Source organism: Nicrophorus vespilloides, unplaced genomic scaffold (genome assembly GCF_001412225.1).
Source record: "Nicrophorus vespilloides isolate i.1.1-1 unplaced genomic scaffold, Nicve_v1.0, whole genome shotgun sequence".
In the NCBI taxonomy this organism is placed as follows: Eukaryota; Metazoa; Arthropoda; class Insecta; order Coleoptera; family Silphidae; genus Nicrophorus; species Nicrophorus vespilloides.
In genome coordinates this window covers 114,725-131,007 of record NW_017099654.1, presented here as the reverse complement: position 1 = coordinate 131,007, position 16,283 = coordinate 114,725, and the positions used below count along the sequence as shown (strand labels likewise).

The 16,283-nt window shown below is 32.4% G+C and overlaps 3 protein-coding genes across 6 annotated transcripts in view; 2 read left to right on the top strand and 1 right to left on the bottom strand.

Annotated features, from left to right (window-relative positions):
* The window catches only part of LOC108565018 (poly(rC)-binding protein 3), a 51,874-nt gene that overhangs the window by 15,441 nt on the left and 20,150 nt on the right, over positions 1 to 16,283 (top strand). For all 4 annotated transcript variants that reach the window (XM_017924250.1, XM_017924249.1, XM_017924248.1 and 1 more), the window contains exon 2: positions 2,959 to 3,048. The gene's annotated coding sequence lies outside the window, so the exon portion shown is untranslated. The remainder of the gene's footprint in view (positions 1 to 2,958; positions 3,049 to 16,283) is intronic.
* LOC108565020 (fatty acid-binding protein-like) overlaps positions 1 to 16,283 on the bottom strand; it is a 66,555-nt gene that overhangs the window by 30,639 nt on the left and 19,633 nt on the right. The gene's annotated exons all lie outside the window — the stretch shown is intronic.
* LOC108565019 lies at positions 5,236 to 6,339 on the top strand. Its single transcript, XM_017924252.1, has 2 exons — positions 5,236 to 5,312; positions 5,382 to 6,339. Exon 2 carries the CDS (start codon positions 5,388 to 5,390, stop codon positions 6,267 to 6,269), a length of 882 nt encoding a protein of 293 aa, XP_017779741.1. The 5' UTR covers positions 5,236 to 5,312; positions 5,382 to 5,387; the 3' UTR covers positions 6,270 to 6,339.

Genomic DNA, 16,283 nt, shown 5'->3' with positions numbered 1-16,283 from the left:
ATTCCGAATAATTTCATATAACTTCCGATTAGAGTCTTGAAAATTCAGATGACTGCTGCTATTCAATACAAGACAGCTGCAAGTAATATGTTGTAAATATTACACAAATTGATTTTATTGGTATAAATAAGTACATTTTAAGTAGACACTATTATACAATGTATACCACTTATTAATTATTCATAAAAATTACATCTTTGCTTATTGGTATTTAATTTTGTTTTAAAAATGATGTAGCAGGATCACAATCCGAGACTTTTCTTCTCCTCGTCACTCGTTATGCGAAGTTCCACTGTATGTGTTTTTACATAAGCAAATCCATATGTATGTTCTTAAATAATAAACATTTTTATTTCTTTAAAAAAACAGGAAATTAAATTGTAAGATTTCAATATTAAATCTTAATTATTAAAAATACTATTTTTTGTTTTCATAAGCATAAATAAAATCTTATTTAAACAAAAAATAAGTATTGATAAGTTCGTCGATAGTTTTCAGTTTCGTATGAAAATCAGATCGTTTTAGATATTCATACGCTTTGAAACATTAAAATAAAGTGAATAATATAATACCGAACACAAAGCGAAATAACTTGGCACTAATTTTAATTTAATTTATTTTGGAACATAGCCGGTTTCCTGCTACAACTTGGTTCATCTTCGTCGAGGAATGGGATTAAATTTGTTGATGACAGCTCAGACAATTAAATTTCGGGACAGTAATTACTTCACGTTCGTCTTCCAGCTCGTTTTTAATTGTTGGAGGAGCGACGACAGAGGTGTGTTGCATGCTATTTGCAAACATCGCAAATTCCGTACGTGACGGCCGGGAATGGGACCTTGCCCTAAACCCCGTTTCATCCGTGTTCCATCCGTGTAACAAAAAAAAGTAAAACGGTGACGTGAACACGGAAGACGTGTCTCTGTGGTGGAAATGAGAAGTGTAGTGTTTGGCGGCGTGTCCAGCACGTGGGGGAGAGGGTTAATTCTGATGCAGGACGCGTTGGCTGGCTGGCATTGATTGCGCCACGCGTCGAGACGCCACTGATGACGTCACGGCGTCAACGGAAGGCAGTATTGAGTAGTCGACGACGATGGCTATGGTTGTAATTGTGGTAGTAGTAGTAGCATTCCAGCACATGATTTGCTATTCCGATAGCGTTCATCCAGTGCTCTCTTTTTCTCGCTCACTTGAGAATCGCCGAGGCTGTCACTTTTAAATGAGCCCCACTTGCACCCTTCTCCAACCTCCTGGTAGCAGTGGTGCATTCACAACTTAGACTACGACGACTTAGGTACGATGCAAAGATTCTCTAAACCAGTGATCATCAAATTTAAGTATATGAATAGTTTATTAGAAATTAAGTAAAGTTACTATTTTTCGCAATATAAATGATTAATAATTAGGGCCTCTCTTTATACAGCAATTCGCTATAACGACCTCTTTTAATTTTCGATTTACTGCCCAAAACGTTTCGTTAAACGGCCAAAATAAAAGAGAATAAATGTTTGTATCAAAATAATTGATTTGTTACGTCTTTTCAATTTACGACCAACTTTTCCGGAACGTATCTACGCCGTAAAGCAAGGTATTCTCTAGTTACGAACTAAATTAGAAAATAATCGTTTTAAATAGTTGCATTTAATATGCAACTTTACAATATTGAATATTTTGTAGTATTTAATTTATATTAGTAAAGTTTTCATGTTATAACGTTTTATAACATTAATTGATGTGAGTATAAAGAGGGAAATGATCAAAGTTTAAAATTAGTGTATAATAAAAGCAAAATAATTCTCACTACATAATTTATTCGATGGAATATTGAGCAACCAACATTAAAAAATAAAACGTAACTGAATTTATTACGATAATATATATAGGTTTTAATGATAATAAGGTTACATATACTTATTATCATTAAAACCAAAGCGGCTTTAGAAAGTAATTTCCTATGCATAACATAATGAAAGAACATTTATTCCAACAATCAAAATTATAAGATTTGAAATATTAATTTTGACCAAAAGCCTTGTCTGTCCAAAATTTCAATATTAACATGTATTATTACAATTGACTATTTACCGTTTATCTTCATTCCGCCTTGCAAAAAGATTATTTATTTATTATTAAAAAATAATAATTTTTTGTAAAGATTTCAAGTACATATTGAAGATCACTGGTTTGCGCAGCGAATTCTTATTAAATCCACATTTTGCTCTTTATTAAAAAAAAACGAATGATGAAAAGCGATCGAATGCGTCGTTCCTCCACTAGAGTAGACGCCGCCCGCTATGATCGTTGGTTCTGGTGCTCCGCATCATTAAAGATCTTGTTATTTTTCCACCTTAACAACCCGTGCATACATTACAGCTAACAAGCTCGTAACACAACCATTATGATATGCATAACAACCATATTTATCCATCGAGAAAATAACAATAACAAGAAGCCGGTTTCCGCTTTCGCGACTCGCTAATTGAAAGCAAGCCAGTTTAAACGGCATATTTATTCATTTTATTATTATTAATATATATTTAAAAAAAAACAAAACAAAGCGAACGAACGCACTTAAAAAAAATAAACGCGGAATAGCGAAGAGGGTTTGCATATTTTATTTTCGAAACGAAAATATAATATCTGTAATTGCATAAACGTGTCTGATGTTGCGAGCGAGCAAGCGAAGACCTTTCATGTAGTCCACATCTACATCCTCATCATCCAGGCCTCCTGTTTTATTCATATTTAATGTCTCTCTCGCTTTCCCCTCCCCCCATTCTCCTCCATTTTATAATTCTACGTTTTCACTTTGATAACTTTACAAGGTGGCGCGAAGCAGAAAAATGAAACATTTTTTCTTGACGTTGTTTTATTGTCCGCATATTCCGTGTCCTCCCTTCAACATTTTTTTTTGTGATCTCTCTGTACTAATCGTCCCTTAATTAACTTTGCTTACAGTTCTCCCTCTCGTCCCGGATTTAATTAGAGACCCGTCGGCTTTCCAAGGTGGAACGACTTGTATCTACTAAGATTCAACGCAGAAAGAAGGTAAATGTTTATTCATGCAATCCTGAACTGTTCGCATTGGAATTTTTCACTTTTCTGTTTCAATACTAAATAAATTTAATGTATTCATTAAATTTCTTCAAACATAATCAAAGTTTACTACTTAACTATTCTGTATAGTAGAACACAAAATTGAATATATAAAATATGTTTAAAGTCATGTTATTAAAGCTTTTAAGAATAACTGTTTAACAGTAATAGTCAAAAGTTTACATTTCTAAATTAATACTTATTAAATCATCAAGTAAATCATCTCTATAATTCAAATTTCATGGAAAAGGATACAAGTTACCCTTAGCATACGATGATTGAGTTTTATATAACATAACAATTAATTTTTAATAAATATGGTCTTTATACATAAAAATATTAAATGTAAAAGATAATTATTACTAAATCAATACAATAAAACAATTACTAAAACAATACACTAGATTGTGTCATACTGAAAGCAGCTTTATTTTACGTTTTAAAGAGATCTTACGTAAATAAATAACAAATTATATAATTTATTTATGAAATATTTTCAATTAAAGTTAAAAAAAATACGTTGAATAAAAATTAATCTAAATACATTCCGAATTATGATTCTGATCCAATTTTATCCCGAAGTATCGTACTTATTTGATCAAGGTATTAATTTACGTACTAAAACATATTTAATTGAAGATTTGCAAATCAAGTCAATCACTCGTTTATTAATTTTAGTTTGTATGTAGCGACAGGTTAAGAGTTATCATAGTACACGAATAAGAAATTAATTAAGTTCGAACTAGATATTTTAACGACAATAACAGTTTTTTGTATTAATACTTACAAAGTCAGTAAAGGTTTTTAAACATATTTTAAAGATGTTTAATCTTATTCTCTGTATATTCTTATAAACTTGTTTTAACAATTCTTTTAGTTTATATAAAATGCACGACTTTTCTTGAAACAGTTGTTTGTCATTACAATTTAAAAAATAGCGTATCTTATTTATAATAATATATCTATCAATAGTAACTAATACTATAAAAAGTTTTAATTCAACAACGGGCTTGACGATGTGGTTTAAGAGATTCTACCAATTTTCTGCCATTATTATTGATGAATGTAACGTAAACCTTTTCACATTTTATGGATTTCTCTTTGCAACCTTTTTTTTATCCAAGAGCTAAGCTTTTAAGCTTCTTTAATAACTTCGTTTTATGTCTCATAACTTTTATCCCGCTATAATAAAACACATTTTCCTTGCCGTCGAGGAAGAGGCCTTAGTATACCTTCATTGAAGATTCTTTCATCTATATAAAATACGTTTTCTGAGAAATAGTAGCAATATCAAAAAAATCTATCAGACAAATATTCAAACGCTTATTATAAATATCATAATTGATTTTTAGAAGAAATTGATGGAGAAACAAATACGAAAATTTTATAATCATTTTCATGAGAAATTTGTCATGCGAAATAACAAATATTTTGATAGTTATATTACTTTTATACAACTACAAATCTTGTATAATTTAAACACAAAAATAGTAACCTTTATTAAATATAATAAATTAGTACACAAAATTAGTTTTTATACATATATTAGAATGATCAAATGTATTATTATAGCCATAAAAATTGTTTATAAATTAACATAATTAATGTTTGCATTATAATTTTTCTCTATTTTTACTTAAATCCAATGAACTGTTTTTATTGGAATTATATAAATTGTATTTTCCAATACTTTTTCCTCGGGGTTTCTACGTTTTGTTCGGTGAACCAGTGGAGGGGTTACGAAAAGAAATTAAAATTTTTAATTTGAATTAACGTCTGGCAGTCGAAATTTTAATAAAAGCGCATGGTACAGTCGAGTTGTTTGTGTGGGTTCGTGAATGCATGAGAGAAAGAAAGAGTGTGCGTCGCGACGTCGACGTCGAGAAATTCCGGCCCCATTAAAACTGTCAACTACATAAAACCACCTAACAAATTTTCTACTGTTAATTAAACTACTAGATTATTGTACTCGGGGATGACGTGCCATATAGGATTGGAGCTCGGTATGTAGCAATTATTATTATTCCATGCTGCGAAATTCAATTTGTATGCAACCAAAGCAGCGCACGAATCGGTCTTATCTTATGGGTTTTCTTTTGCCGTTACAGCTATTTTTTTGACGGCAAAATCTGCAGTATTTTATATTCATTTAAGAAGCGCACGTGTTGTTTGTTCCTTGTATTTATTTAGCCCCTATTTTAAACCCCTTATAAAAGGTACGTGTTTTCATTTAATTCTTGCGACTGATTGATCATTATATACTTTGTTTTGGCTTCATTAAAAAGAAGAGAATGAATTCCGAAGAGCAGGCGTTCTTAAAATCGTTGCTTGCTAACAAGATGTGCTCGCCCATGAGGACATCACGAGCCAAAATACCGGAATCCAAGATGATTTCGCCGTTGATTAGACGGAACATCTCCATTTTTGACACAGTGAATAAGATAAACAAGTTCAATTTAAACTCAACGAAACCGTCTGCTGATGGGGATCGGTTGACCGAATTTGAAGTATTGGACTTCCTCGGCAAGATACCAAATTATGAGAGCTACGTCCTGAAATGGTTCAAGCAATTCAAAAGCGTCGACAGGAATCTGATGGCAGCTATTATGAAGAAAATGACGACGATGGACATGAGCGATCATGAATACTGCAAGGAACTGGACAAGCAGTTGGGGCTGTTTCTCGCTGGTGCCGCTACTCAGGGACTCTTATCATCAATCGACACAAATGAACGACACATTAAGATCACCGACGATGACAGTGATGAATCCTGGTGCAAGAATGTGTTCGATTTGCAGTTTGATATAGAGGAGAGCAAGAGGCAAACGAAAATGCTCACGACTATGTTCAATACTGAAACGGGCGAGGATCATTCGCTCAAGCGAATCCTCGTCCGAATCGGCAATACCAATATAACTATCAACGCTAATAAGGTACCCTACGCGGTAGAGTATCCTCCAACTGGAATAGATGATATGACAAAGCAGAAGATGGGTTTCTTCCTATCGCCCATTTGCTTTCTACCATTGGACCTGGTGAATAAACTGAAGGGCAAGAATATGGCGTCCTTGATGCGACGCATGTTACGAACCACCAGATGGTCTTTGAATTACATGGAGTTCGTATCCAAGGAAGTAGAGAAGTTCGTAATGGCTCAATCGAAACCGTACTGAACGTATGACCCGCAATGACAATATCACATTGTTTGTTATAAAAAATAAATAAATTTTATTCCCAGGATTACACACGTCTTACATCAATCCTAATTTATCGAACCTTCATATCACCGTCCTCCCCAGACGCACTTGGAAGAGGGAACGTAAATGATAGTCATTTATCTTCGGTTGGAATTCTTTATGAAATCCGTCATGTTACATACCTACCTCCAGCTTCCCACTAGAAAGTTTTAGATTCAATTTAACTTGGAGATGAAGAACGGGCCTTGATTCACCTTTTTCTTTATCTCCTGTATTATTAACTGCAAGGTGTTTTACAATCAATCAATAGAAAAAAAAAGATCGTAATACGTTCCTACCAAGGGTGTAGGAGAGATGGAAATACACAGAAAAAAACAAGAGCAGATGGTATAAAAGCAAATTGGAATTAGTACAAAGGAATGAAAAGGCTCTCATTATAAATTAAATTATTCCCGGAAAATTTGTTTTCCGCTGCGTGCCTTTACTTCTGTTTTTACATCTTCTACGATGGTTCAGACGGCGGAGAAATATAAATAATACCTCCAAGCGATCCAATTTTCGTTCGCAAACACTGACAAACTGCATAATTAATCAAAATATTTGTATTTCCGTGAAACGCGGAACTGAAACACGCATTAACTGTTGCAATAATTAATGCACAATTAACTAATACATACATAACCTGTTCATTAAATGAAAAGTTACTGAATTAAATGTTTTAATTTACAATCTTTTTATTGTATAGAAATTTATTTATTTATACACGTTCTCACTTCTAAACAGAATTAATTAATTCAAGAAATTTCTATCGTATGACATAGATAATTACATAATTGTTTGTAAAAAATATTAATTCTATTAATTAAGAAGAAAATCAATAATAAATAATTTTACTATATTGTGTATATGATCCGCATTAATACAATAAATACGATTTGTATTAATAATATCCGCGTCTTGCGGTAAATGTAAAAAATAAATTGAAAAAATGGTATTTTCCGGTAATTATTAATAATTACTTGTGTTTTTATTCCATTTATTAACAAATTTATATTTCCTGACGTGGTTATAAATTATTTCTTTATTTTTGTACAAAAAGAAGTTTTGACAAAATACACAGTGGAACCTCCCTTAACGAGCACCTCGAATAACGAACATTTCGCTTAACGAGCAAAATTAATTGTAAGAAAAATGACTGGCTTAACGAGCGACGTTTCGCATAACGAGTGACGATGATAAGAATGTCCCGGATTGCGCGCCTGCTACATCATTTTTAAAACTGGTATACACATATTATGTGTATTTTTGAACATGTTTCACTATGCGAGTAAAAAATTCAGAAATTTTGGAACGGATTAAACTCGTTAAGCGAAGTTCTACTGCATTTTATTGATACTACCTAGCATAAACTACCTAGCAAATATATAATTACTACTGTTTGTAATGCGATGTTAAATTTCACTGTAATCGTTTGGTGCGCATAATGAGCAAAAACATGTTTGCCTGGATTAGAATACGGTGGTGCTAAGCAGAGATAAGAAGCACATAATTAGAATTGAGTCCAAAATAAACGTTACATTTATTTACAGGGTCGTAATTATATTGAAACGCGATGCATTTCAGGGACATTGAGCCCCAAATGAGTCGGGCGATGTGTGTATGCGCGTCATGTTATCTTAGCTAAACGAGTCGACACTATTATTATTCCGGAAGCCAACCCCTTTGTGTGTTAAATCTCCGACAAAATTAAATTAAGCTCCTCGGCAGAGAATGTATACTCCATTATGCACGCATTTCACGAATCGAATCTGAATCCTTGATCTGCACTTCGGTGCTCATTGATTGTCATTCAATAATGCAAACCATGAAGAAGACGCTGTAAAGTAGGGGAAAGGGATAACATTTGCTCACATCTTATTGTTAATTGGAACATCTGATGTGTTCAAATTGTCAGAGGGAATCTTTCTCGCGACAATCGCGACAGAAGGTTGCCGGATAAGTTGGTGGATGCTGCGGCATAATTTAGGACGATATTCGGGACAAACTTCCACTAACTTGCCATGTGATACCGCTTCTACGTCTATACACACGTCAATCCGAAATAGATTATCTCGAAACTCCCCCACAATATGACACGGACAGAAAGAGGAAGAGCACGGAACTTTCACATTTACTCTATTAACCCAATCCCCTTCTCTTCAAAAACCGCATAACGCTTAACCGCATAAAAGTATATTTATAAATATAAAATTAATATATCTTACGTAAAGTTTTATATTTATTTTTATGATTATATAAAAAAAATATCAATAATTTTTTAAATACTTCAAGTTCTTTAAATTTCCAAAAAAAGTAATTAAAGATCAATTTATAATATACATTAAATGAGTTAATGATTTTTAAATACGTTTTTAAGTATAAGATCTCTTCTTGCTATGTACATAAATACTAAGCTGAGTGCGGCTTCGATCAGTTAGGATTCAGTATAGTCCAGTTTGAACATTAAAAAAAAACTAAATTTTATAAGCGAAATAAAAATGAGTAAGCAAAATTCTTTGTTCATACTCTCTTGTTATGCGATTTTGCGGATTAATTTTTTGTAAATATTTAGTTCCTCAATTGGTTTTTAAATCCATGAAAATGGTTCCAAGAAAAATTCTTAAATCCTACAATAATATTTATTTTTCTGATTATAATAATTTTCCTATTAATATTACTCTTTTATATTATTATTCTGTACTTTGTGAAGTTTGATTTCGTATCTTCAATAAAGGAATATTTTACAATTTAATTAAAGCTGCATTCAGCGTAGCGTTTTTCAAATGCAAATATGCACATAAAACGAATATTTTTTCTTTCACTTTTTCTCAATTTATTTCTCATCAAAAGATCGCCCATAAAGGAGGAAAAGAATCGGGCCGGCTTATATTTATTTATGTGTTGTATAATAACCAGCGGTGTATGAATATGCATCAGTTCCATTATACTCCCACGACATTTTGTGTGTGTGCTAGTTCAGTGTTTCTTCACATCTCCTCCTTTCTTGCGAGGATTTAAGCTAACCTTATTCACTTGGTGCTCTGTGAAAAAAAAGGGGTAACATTCTTAATTCGCTTACGAATAATTAGAATCTTCTACGTTCCACGGAATCTGCAGAAAATTCTGTTTAAAGCGGGGGGCTATATTAATAAAATTGTTGCAGTCGTAAAAAGCAACGATCGTTCCGTTTCATGCGGAATTAATTAGGAGCGAAATTCTCAAAGCACAGCAACGTTAGCAGTGGCAATAATCATTGTTACACTGGGCCAATTTCATTTAACTGAGAGGAAATGTCATCTGTAAAAGCCAATTATAATTATAATATTAATTCGCGCCTCGCATGATGTGGACGTTGAATAATATTATATTCGAAGTGCTCTGGAAATTTGTTTTTCAACGAATTTTCAATAAGGCTAACACAAAGGAGTACGCGGTTTGCTAAATGGAAACTAATTCTGCCGGACAATAATGGCGACCTCGCGCATCCGCCGGATTATCGTGCACCTTTTTCGGGATTAAAATATACATTATTCGGAGCCCTAAAGTACACCGCACCAGATACGTACTCTTTTTTTTTTGAAAAAGTTTTAGCATCAATTAACAATGGGGCTTTTGTTTGAGTTTCGCAATATAAATATAAAATTAAATTAAACTTTTTCCGCGGCGGCCAAACAGCATTAAACATTGCTCACTAAAAGTTAATTGCAAAATCACTATACACAAAGCCGATTTCTACGGCCTCCTGCATTGATTCGTCGAGATATTCACGAACGCTCGTATTTCTGCGGTCCCCATTTGAATGGGAATTAATTCGCGGCTCCACCGAAACTTTCCCAACTATGCTGTGCGTGTGTATGTGTACATACACACACATAAACACGCATACATTGGCGGAACAAAATGCGGGAATCCGTGAATTATTTAAATATGCCAATTGTTTTGCCGAATAAGCCCAACGCCTCTCGCCCCACCAGTCCCAGTTCGAAGCCGAAAACCCAATTGAGGCAGTCATTAAACATTCATCGCTGCTCAATTTTCTGGATTGCTTTCCCTCTGAACAATACCCGAAAGTCATTCTTCCCTCCTTCTACAAACTTTCCTTTGTACGTGTTATTATAAATTCTCAGTTGTTCATAAGAATATTCTAACATTCAGGCAGTATCTATATTTTTAATTAAATATCTTATACAAATTATAAAATTGTTATTATTTTAATATAAACCAACATTAATAACAATATTAATATGTAATAGGAAATTATTTGTAAAAGAATATTCATTTATATTTTATTTATAATTTATAGCTTATTTCAATTTTCAGTACAAAAAAAATAGAATTTTTCCCCAAGAATCACAAATTCAAAAAATCCCGAGTCAAAATCATCCATTAATAAGCTTTGTCATATACAGTTTTTCAAATAGTTTGATATATTTTATTATTTAATAAAAAAAAAGAATCAAACATTAAAATAGAAAAACATTATTAGCAATCAATATCACTCTGATCTGCCAAATGTTCCCGTGAAATACAACCATTTTCCATTTCTCTCCATTTATTTAATTTGCAATTTTTGCTCTGCTCCTTCCACCTTTCAACAGAGTTATAGGGGTGGTGACTCCAACTGAGGGGGTGGTTGCCGAGGGGAAAGTAATGGAGTTCCATTAAGGTTCGAGGAAGGGTGCGTTCGAAAAACGGTGTGCAGGAAAGTCTCAGCGTATTTTCAGAAACCAGGTGGGAGGGTAGATGGACAAGTATAGGTACTCCATAAAATACATTCAACATTTGGAGAAGAGAAACGCTGTTAATAAACGAAGGTTTCGAAATGTGTCTTAAAAGATTGGACGGACGATGGATGGGGGCGACAACAATTGAATGAGTAGAAGAAGGTGTTTGCTAAATATTTAAATCACGTCTGATGGAGTCGGGAGAGATTTGTTGGAACATTTTGGTTCCAAACGTTTATTTTACGTTTAGTCAATTACAAACAAACTGAACGTATTATTTCGTAGTTTCACTGTTGATATGTCTATTATTAGGTACATATCGATTAGTCTGCCTACCTTGTTACAACTTTTGCTTCGCTCGTGTTATATATGTATAATAATTTCCACCTCTATTGATTATGTACTGATACATCTATTAGACTTGAGGGGAAGGCGCGCGCTCAAAAATATATAATTCAATTTCCGGTTTCTCAAATATTGACGCAACGGTAATTGGTCCATCCAAATAGCAGCATCGGCTATTTGCACAAAGGGCTATGCTATGCTACTGGTGGGAGAAATCGTCAAAAGATGGCGCTAATCGATGTATACAGGGCTGCTCAGGAGAAGAGAGCGGATGTAACGAAGCGGAAGTGACTCGCTATATATCGGACTGGCATAAATCAATAGGATCGCGTTGGGTGGGGGAGTTAGGCTGTAGTAAAATGTACTAAATGTACAAGCTTGGTCGCAGCCTACAGGAGGACCTATTGCTACTTCTTCATCGCCTTCGCAGTGGTAGAATAATAATCATGTACGTGTTCGTGTTCATGTTTTCGATTGTAGCCACTGTAGCGCGAACATTCCTAACCAGAAGTTTTCAAGTTTTCTGAATCGATTTGAAATGAGACGCGACGCCGGCCAATAATTTGTACACCATCCCTCCACTCCCAGCAAACCCGAAACGACGTCTCGGGAAATTGTTGATTTTTATCGGGCATTTCTTTTCCATTCATTCCTCGAGCCCGGCCTCGAGAAAAGATATTTCATATTTTCATTACAGCCTGCTGCATTAAAATGAAAAGAATCTCAGAAAGAAAAGGATCAAAAGGAATTCCGGAAACATTGATTTAGAACAAAAAAAAAAATTTTTTTTGCATGCAACGATTGGCTGGAATTTATTTCGGCCTCCCCTTTTTGGACAATTAAATGCTTAATTAACGAAATAAGAAATGTAAATTACTTCTTTCAATATTTCCAACCCCAGATTTCTTTTCGTGACTTTTATTCGTTCCCCTTTTTTCGTTAATTCAATGTATTTCCTTTCCGCTCGCTTTTTTTCCTGCTGATTGCTCAAAATCGATTTCGGTGCGAAATCGAGTGGGACGTAACAAATCGTGCATGACGTGAGTCCCAATCGAATTTTCTTCATTGTGTTTATTTTCACAAATCCGTTTTCACTTCGACCGCACGCAGTTTCCAATGGACCTTTTTAAGTGATTCCCTTTCAATCATTTTGTAGAAGTCGATTATTTAAGTGCATACTTTTTTGTTCCTTTCTTATATCCATTTTGTTGTATATAATTTGTTTTATCTAATTATATAAGTTGAAATTAAATTTAAATCACTCAATTACAACTTATATAATTATCCACTTTACTTTAAAAGGAATCGTAAAAATGGAAGATTATTAAAAAAAGGACATATTTTCATTTTGTCAGTTTTAAAATAAATAACAACTTTCATATTTTCTAACAATAGCGCAAAATAAGTGGAAGAAACAATAAAGAAATTCTACTTTCCTTAAACATTGGATTTTTTTTATTCAGTTCACAGTGTTTTTCTTATAGCAATTTCAATTTCGAGAATAAAATGCTAATGCATGCAAATCTTCAAAAAGATGGATGCTATTTGCATTTAAATCGAATCCTTAGACACACTTCGTTTTGAGAAATAAGTTAAAATACGTAATGACGATAGCCTATTAAAATACATATATACATTTATATTTTTTACAATTATTTTGAAAATACTGTTTTATTGGGCAGAAAAACCTAACCTTTGATGAAATTTGCAAACATTCATTCTATTATCATTGTATTGTAAAATACAACAATACCTCCCTTAGTCCGGCTTCGATCAATTCCAGATTTAAAATTTCAAGAAAAACTAAATTTTATTTCAGCAAAATGAAAATAAAATTTTAATAAATCTTTTGTGAAAACATATAATGCGCTGTTAGTATGGATATATGGGTTAATGCAATAAAATACATTAGCATTTGCATAGAAAATAAAAGGAAATTGTTTCAAAAGCTCATTAATTATTTGAAAATACATATTTTATTAAAAAAATAACAATGAACTATATTTTTCTACATTATTTCTTTTAAATATAAAATATTATGTTAAATAATTTGTATTTGTGTAAAAAGATCTATGGTCAGTATCCTTTTCTAACTGAATATTATGTGATAAATTATTGTTATTTATTTTAATTTTATAGTATAAATATAAATAATAATGTTACCTGGACGTTGATATATTAGTCCAATATTGACAATTGATATATAAATTGAAATATTAAATTAATTTTATAGTTGAAAAACCGGAATAATATTGTTATCGGATAATTGGAAATTACTCCATTAACAGGTAATGAAACGTAAACTGAAAGTTCGGAGTCCATTTCTAGTTAGTGTATTTCCTCTCTAATCAATTTAGCAAAAGTGGATGAGAAGTTCTCGCAAAACGCAATTACACGACCCCGTGTTGACAATCTCCCTCCGATGTTCCATTCAAGAAAATCGAAGAAAGTTGGTATCGTAATTTCAAATTAAACTCTTGCCATTGAGATTCTAAAATACGCCGAAGGCTCTTACCATACGAAATTGATTTTTACAGAAAATAAACAAACTGATAGTGTCTCGCATTGCCGCTGCTGTTGTTGTTGTTCTCGTTTGTAGAAGCAGAAGTTTAATGGAAGTTGAACAGTGAACGTGCGGAGTGGTGCAACATTGGTCCCGGCGCCGCCACTAAATTGTACCCTTGGGACGCGACTGCACGAAAACCAATAAGGAAGATATATACGCACACATGCATACATTACCCTTGAGCTCGTTATTATCTCGGTTATCAACAAAAAAAACACATAAACATGCGAAACAAAATAAAATTTATTGAAATTAATAAGTCATTAACATGAAACAGACACGCAAATTAATCCGCCTAATTGATTCTCGCTGGATCGTAATGCAAAACGTCGCCTAAAAGAGAAATTTCATCGACTTCAACTTCACGCTGCCCCGGAAAAAAATGAATGCAAATCCAATTTGCAGATAATTTGCATTTTTATAAACTGTAAGGAATATTTCGTCGTTCAAACTTTTCGCCGAGAATAATAATTTCGTCCTTCTTCCAAACGCGAACTTAATCATTTAAACATTAATTAGGACCGCATTGTTCCGCGAAAATATGGCTGTCAACTAATTAAAAACAACACAGAGACAAAAGAAGGATTCAGCATAATAGCGAATGTGAACCAATAATTCACTGCTGCAAAAAGATGAATTAGTTTAGTTTAATTAAGGAAAATGCTATGAAGCAAACGCGCTATACTCTTAATTAGTTCTTTTTAAAAGGATATATCGTATAAAGTTTTACTTCTGCTACAAAATATTATATTTACTTCTGGAGAGCAACTTTCTTTTTGAATATTTCTCCAAGAAAGTGTATTAAATATTCGCAGTGGAATATTATACAGTTTATATTAGCCATAATTGAAGATATTTTCTTAAATAAATCATCAGCAGTTCCAAAACTATTTTTATGGATTAGAAAATAATATTAATTGATTTTTTTTAAATCAATAATTAACGCAAACAAAATATCAGTATGGTTACTACATAAAAATATACAATAATTTTTTGACAATTTTTTCAAACTAAATGCAACAATACTTCGCATAATGCGGGTTCAATCAGTGCAGATTCACTATAATACGGATTTAAAATTTCAGAAGAAACTGAATTATCATTCAGCAAAATATAAATGAAATCTAAAAAAATAATACTAATTTTGTGTACTATTTTTATATATAATCTTTTTTTTTCTCTATTTATTCAAGTCTCTTTTTTTGCTACTATGTGTTTGTATGTGATTTAATATCCTCAAGTAGTCCGGTTTCAATCAGTGTGGATTCGATTACGATATTGCGGGTTGTATTCCTGTAATATACAGTGTATATACATTTTGTATAAAACCTATTTATAGCAGTAAGAACTATACACGTTTGAAGTGTCTATCTCTTTCATTCAATAAGGCATTAATAATTCTTAATATTTTCAACTGGTACTTTACGAGGAAGGCGTTTCAATTTCGTGTTAGTATTATTATTTAAACGCATCCATAACTTTTCGGACTACGCATAAACTGTGCATACCTGTATTTTATAACTTTTTTTATGGACGCAGGCAGTATGAACCACATGTTTTCGTATTTGTTGTTCCTAGTACAAGTTTTATTTTCGCAGCATAAATTCCCATAAAATATTTAATATTATGTAATAATTTAAAAAAATAATTACCAATTAACCCATTACTGTTATTATTTTATTAAACCCAACATAGAGTATTTTGTTTGTTATAGCTTTTTGAACAATAAACTGTTAAAAAAAACTAGATTTAACAAATATAACAATACCTCGCATAGCGCAGGTTATCGGTTTCGCCAATTTCAAGGACTTAACTGCATAAAAGAAAAAAATGGTGTACTTAGTTTATAGAATTTATTTCATTTGCATGATTAAAATTTATTTTGTTTTAAAATTTACATGTATAAAATATATGTAAATACAACAAAATAACAAATAGAGCTTTTCTTTATAAAATATGCATATTGAATATGGGAATTAAAAAGTATACGTTTATTTATTTGCACATATTGAAAACTTCTTTATAGAATCATCAGTATTATATGGATAAATATGTTACATACAAGTCAAAATCCAAATGACGAATATAAACGTATACATGTATAGCTTGAGTGAAAAAGAACTGTTGTTGAAATAAATCTGGGCCATTAGGGAATAAACAACGTTCGACTGTCAAGACCTAGAGATCCTGCAAAATGAATGAAATAATTAAAGTTTAGTGAAGAGGGTTTCGGTGTATTTGTATTTGTGTCTATACATAATGCATTGGGTATAATGCAAAAAGGGTTTTCTGTGAGTCTGCAGTCGGTCGGGCGCT

Bases quoted from the DNA above. Each gene is read 5' to 3' on its own strand.
- LOC108565019 (XM_017924252.1), top strand. From the start codon at position 5,388: ATGAATTCCGAAGAGCAGGCGTTCTTAAAATCGTTGCTTGCTAACAAG.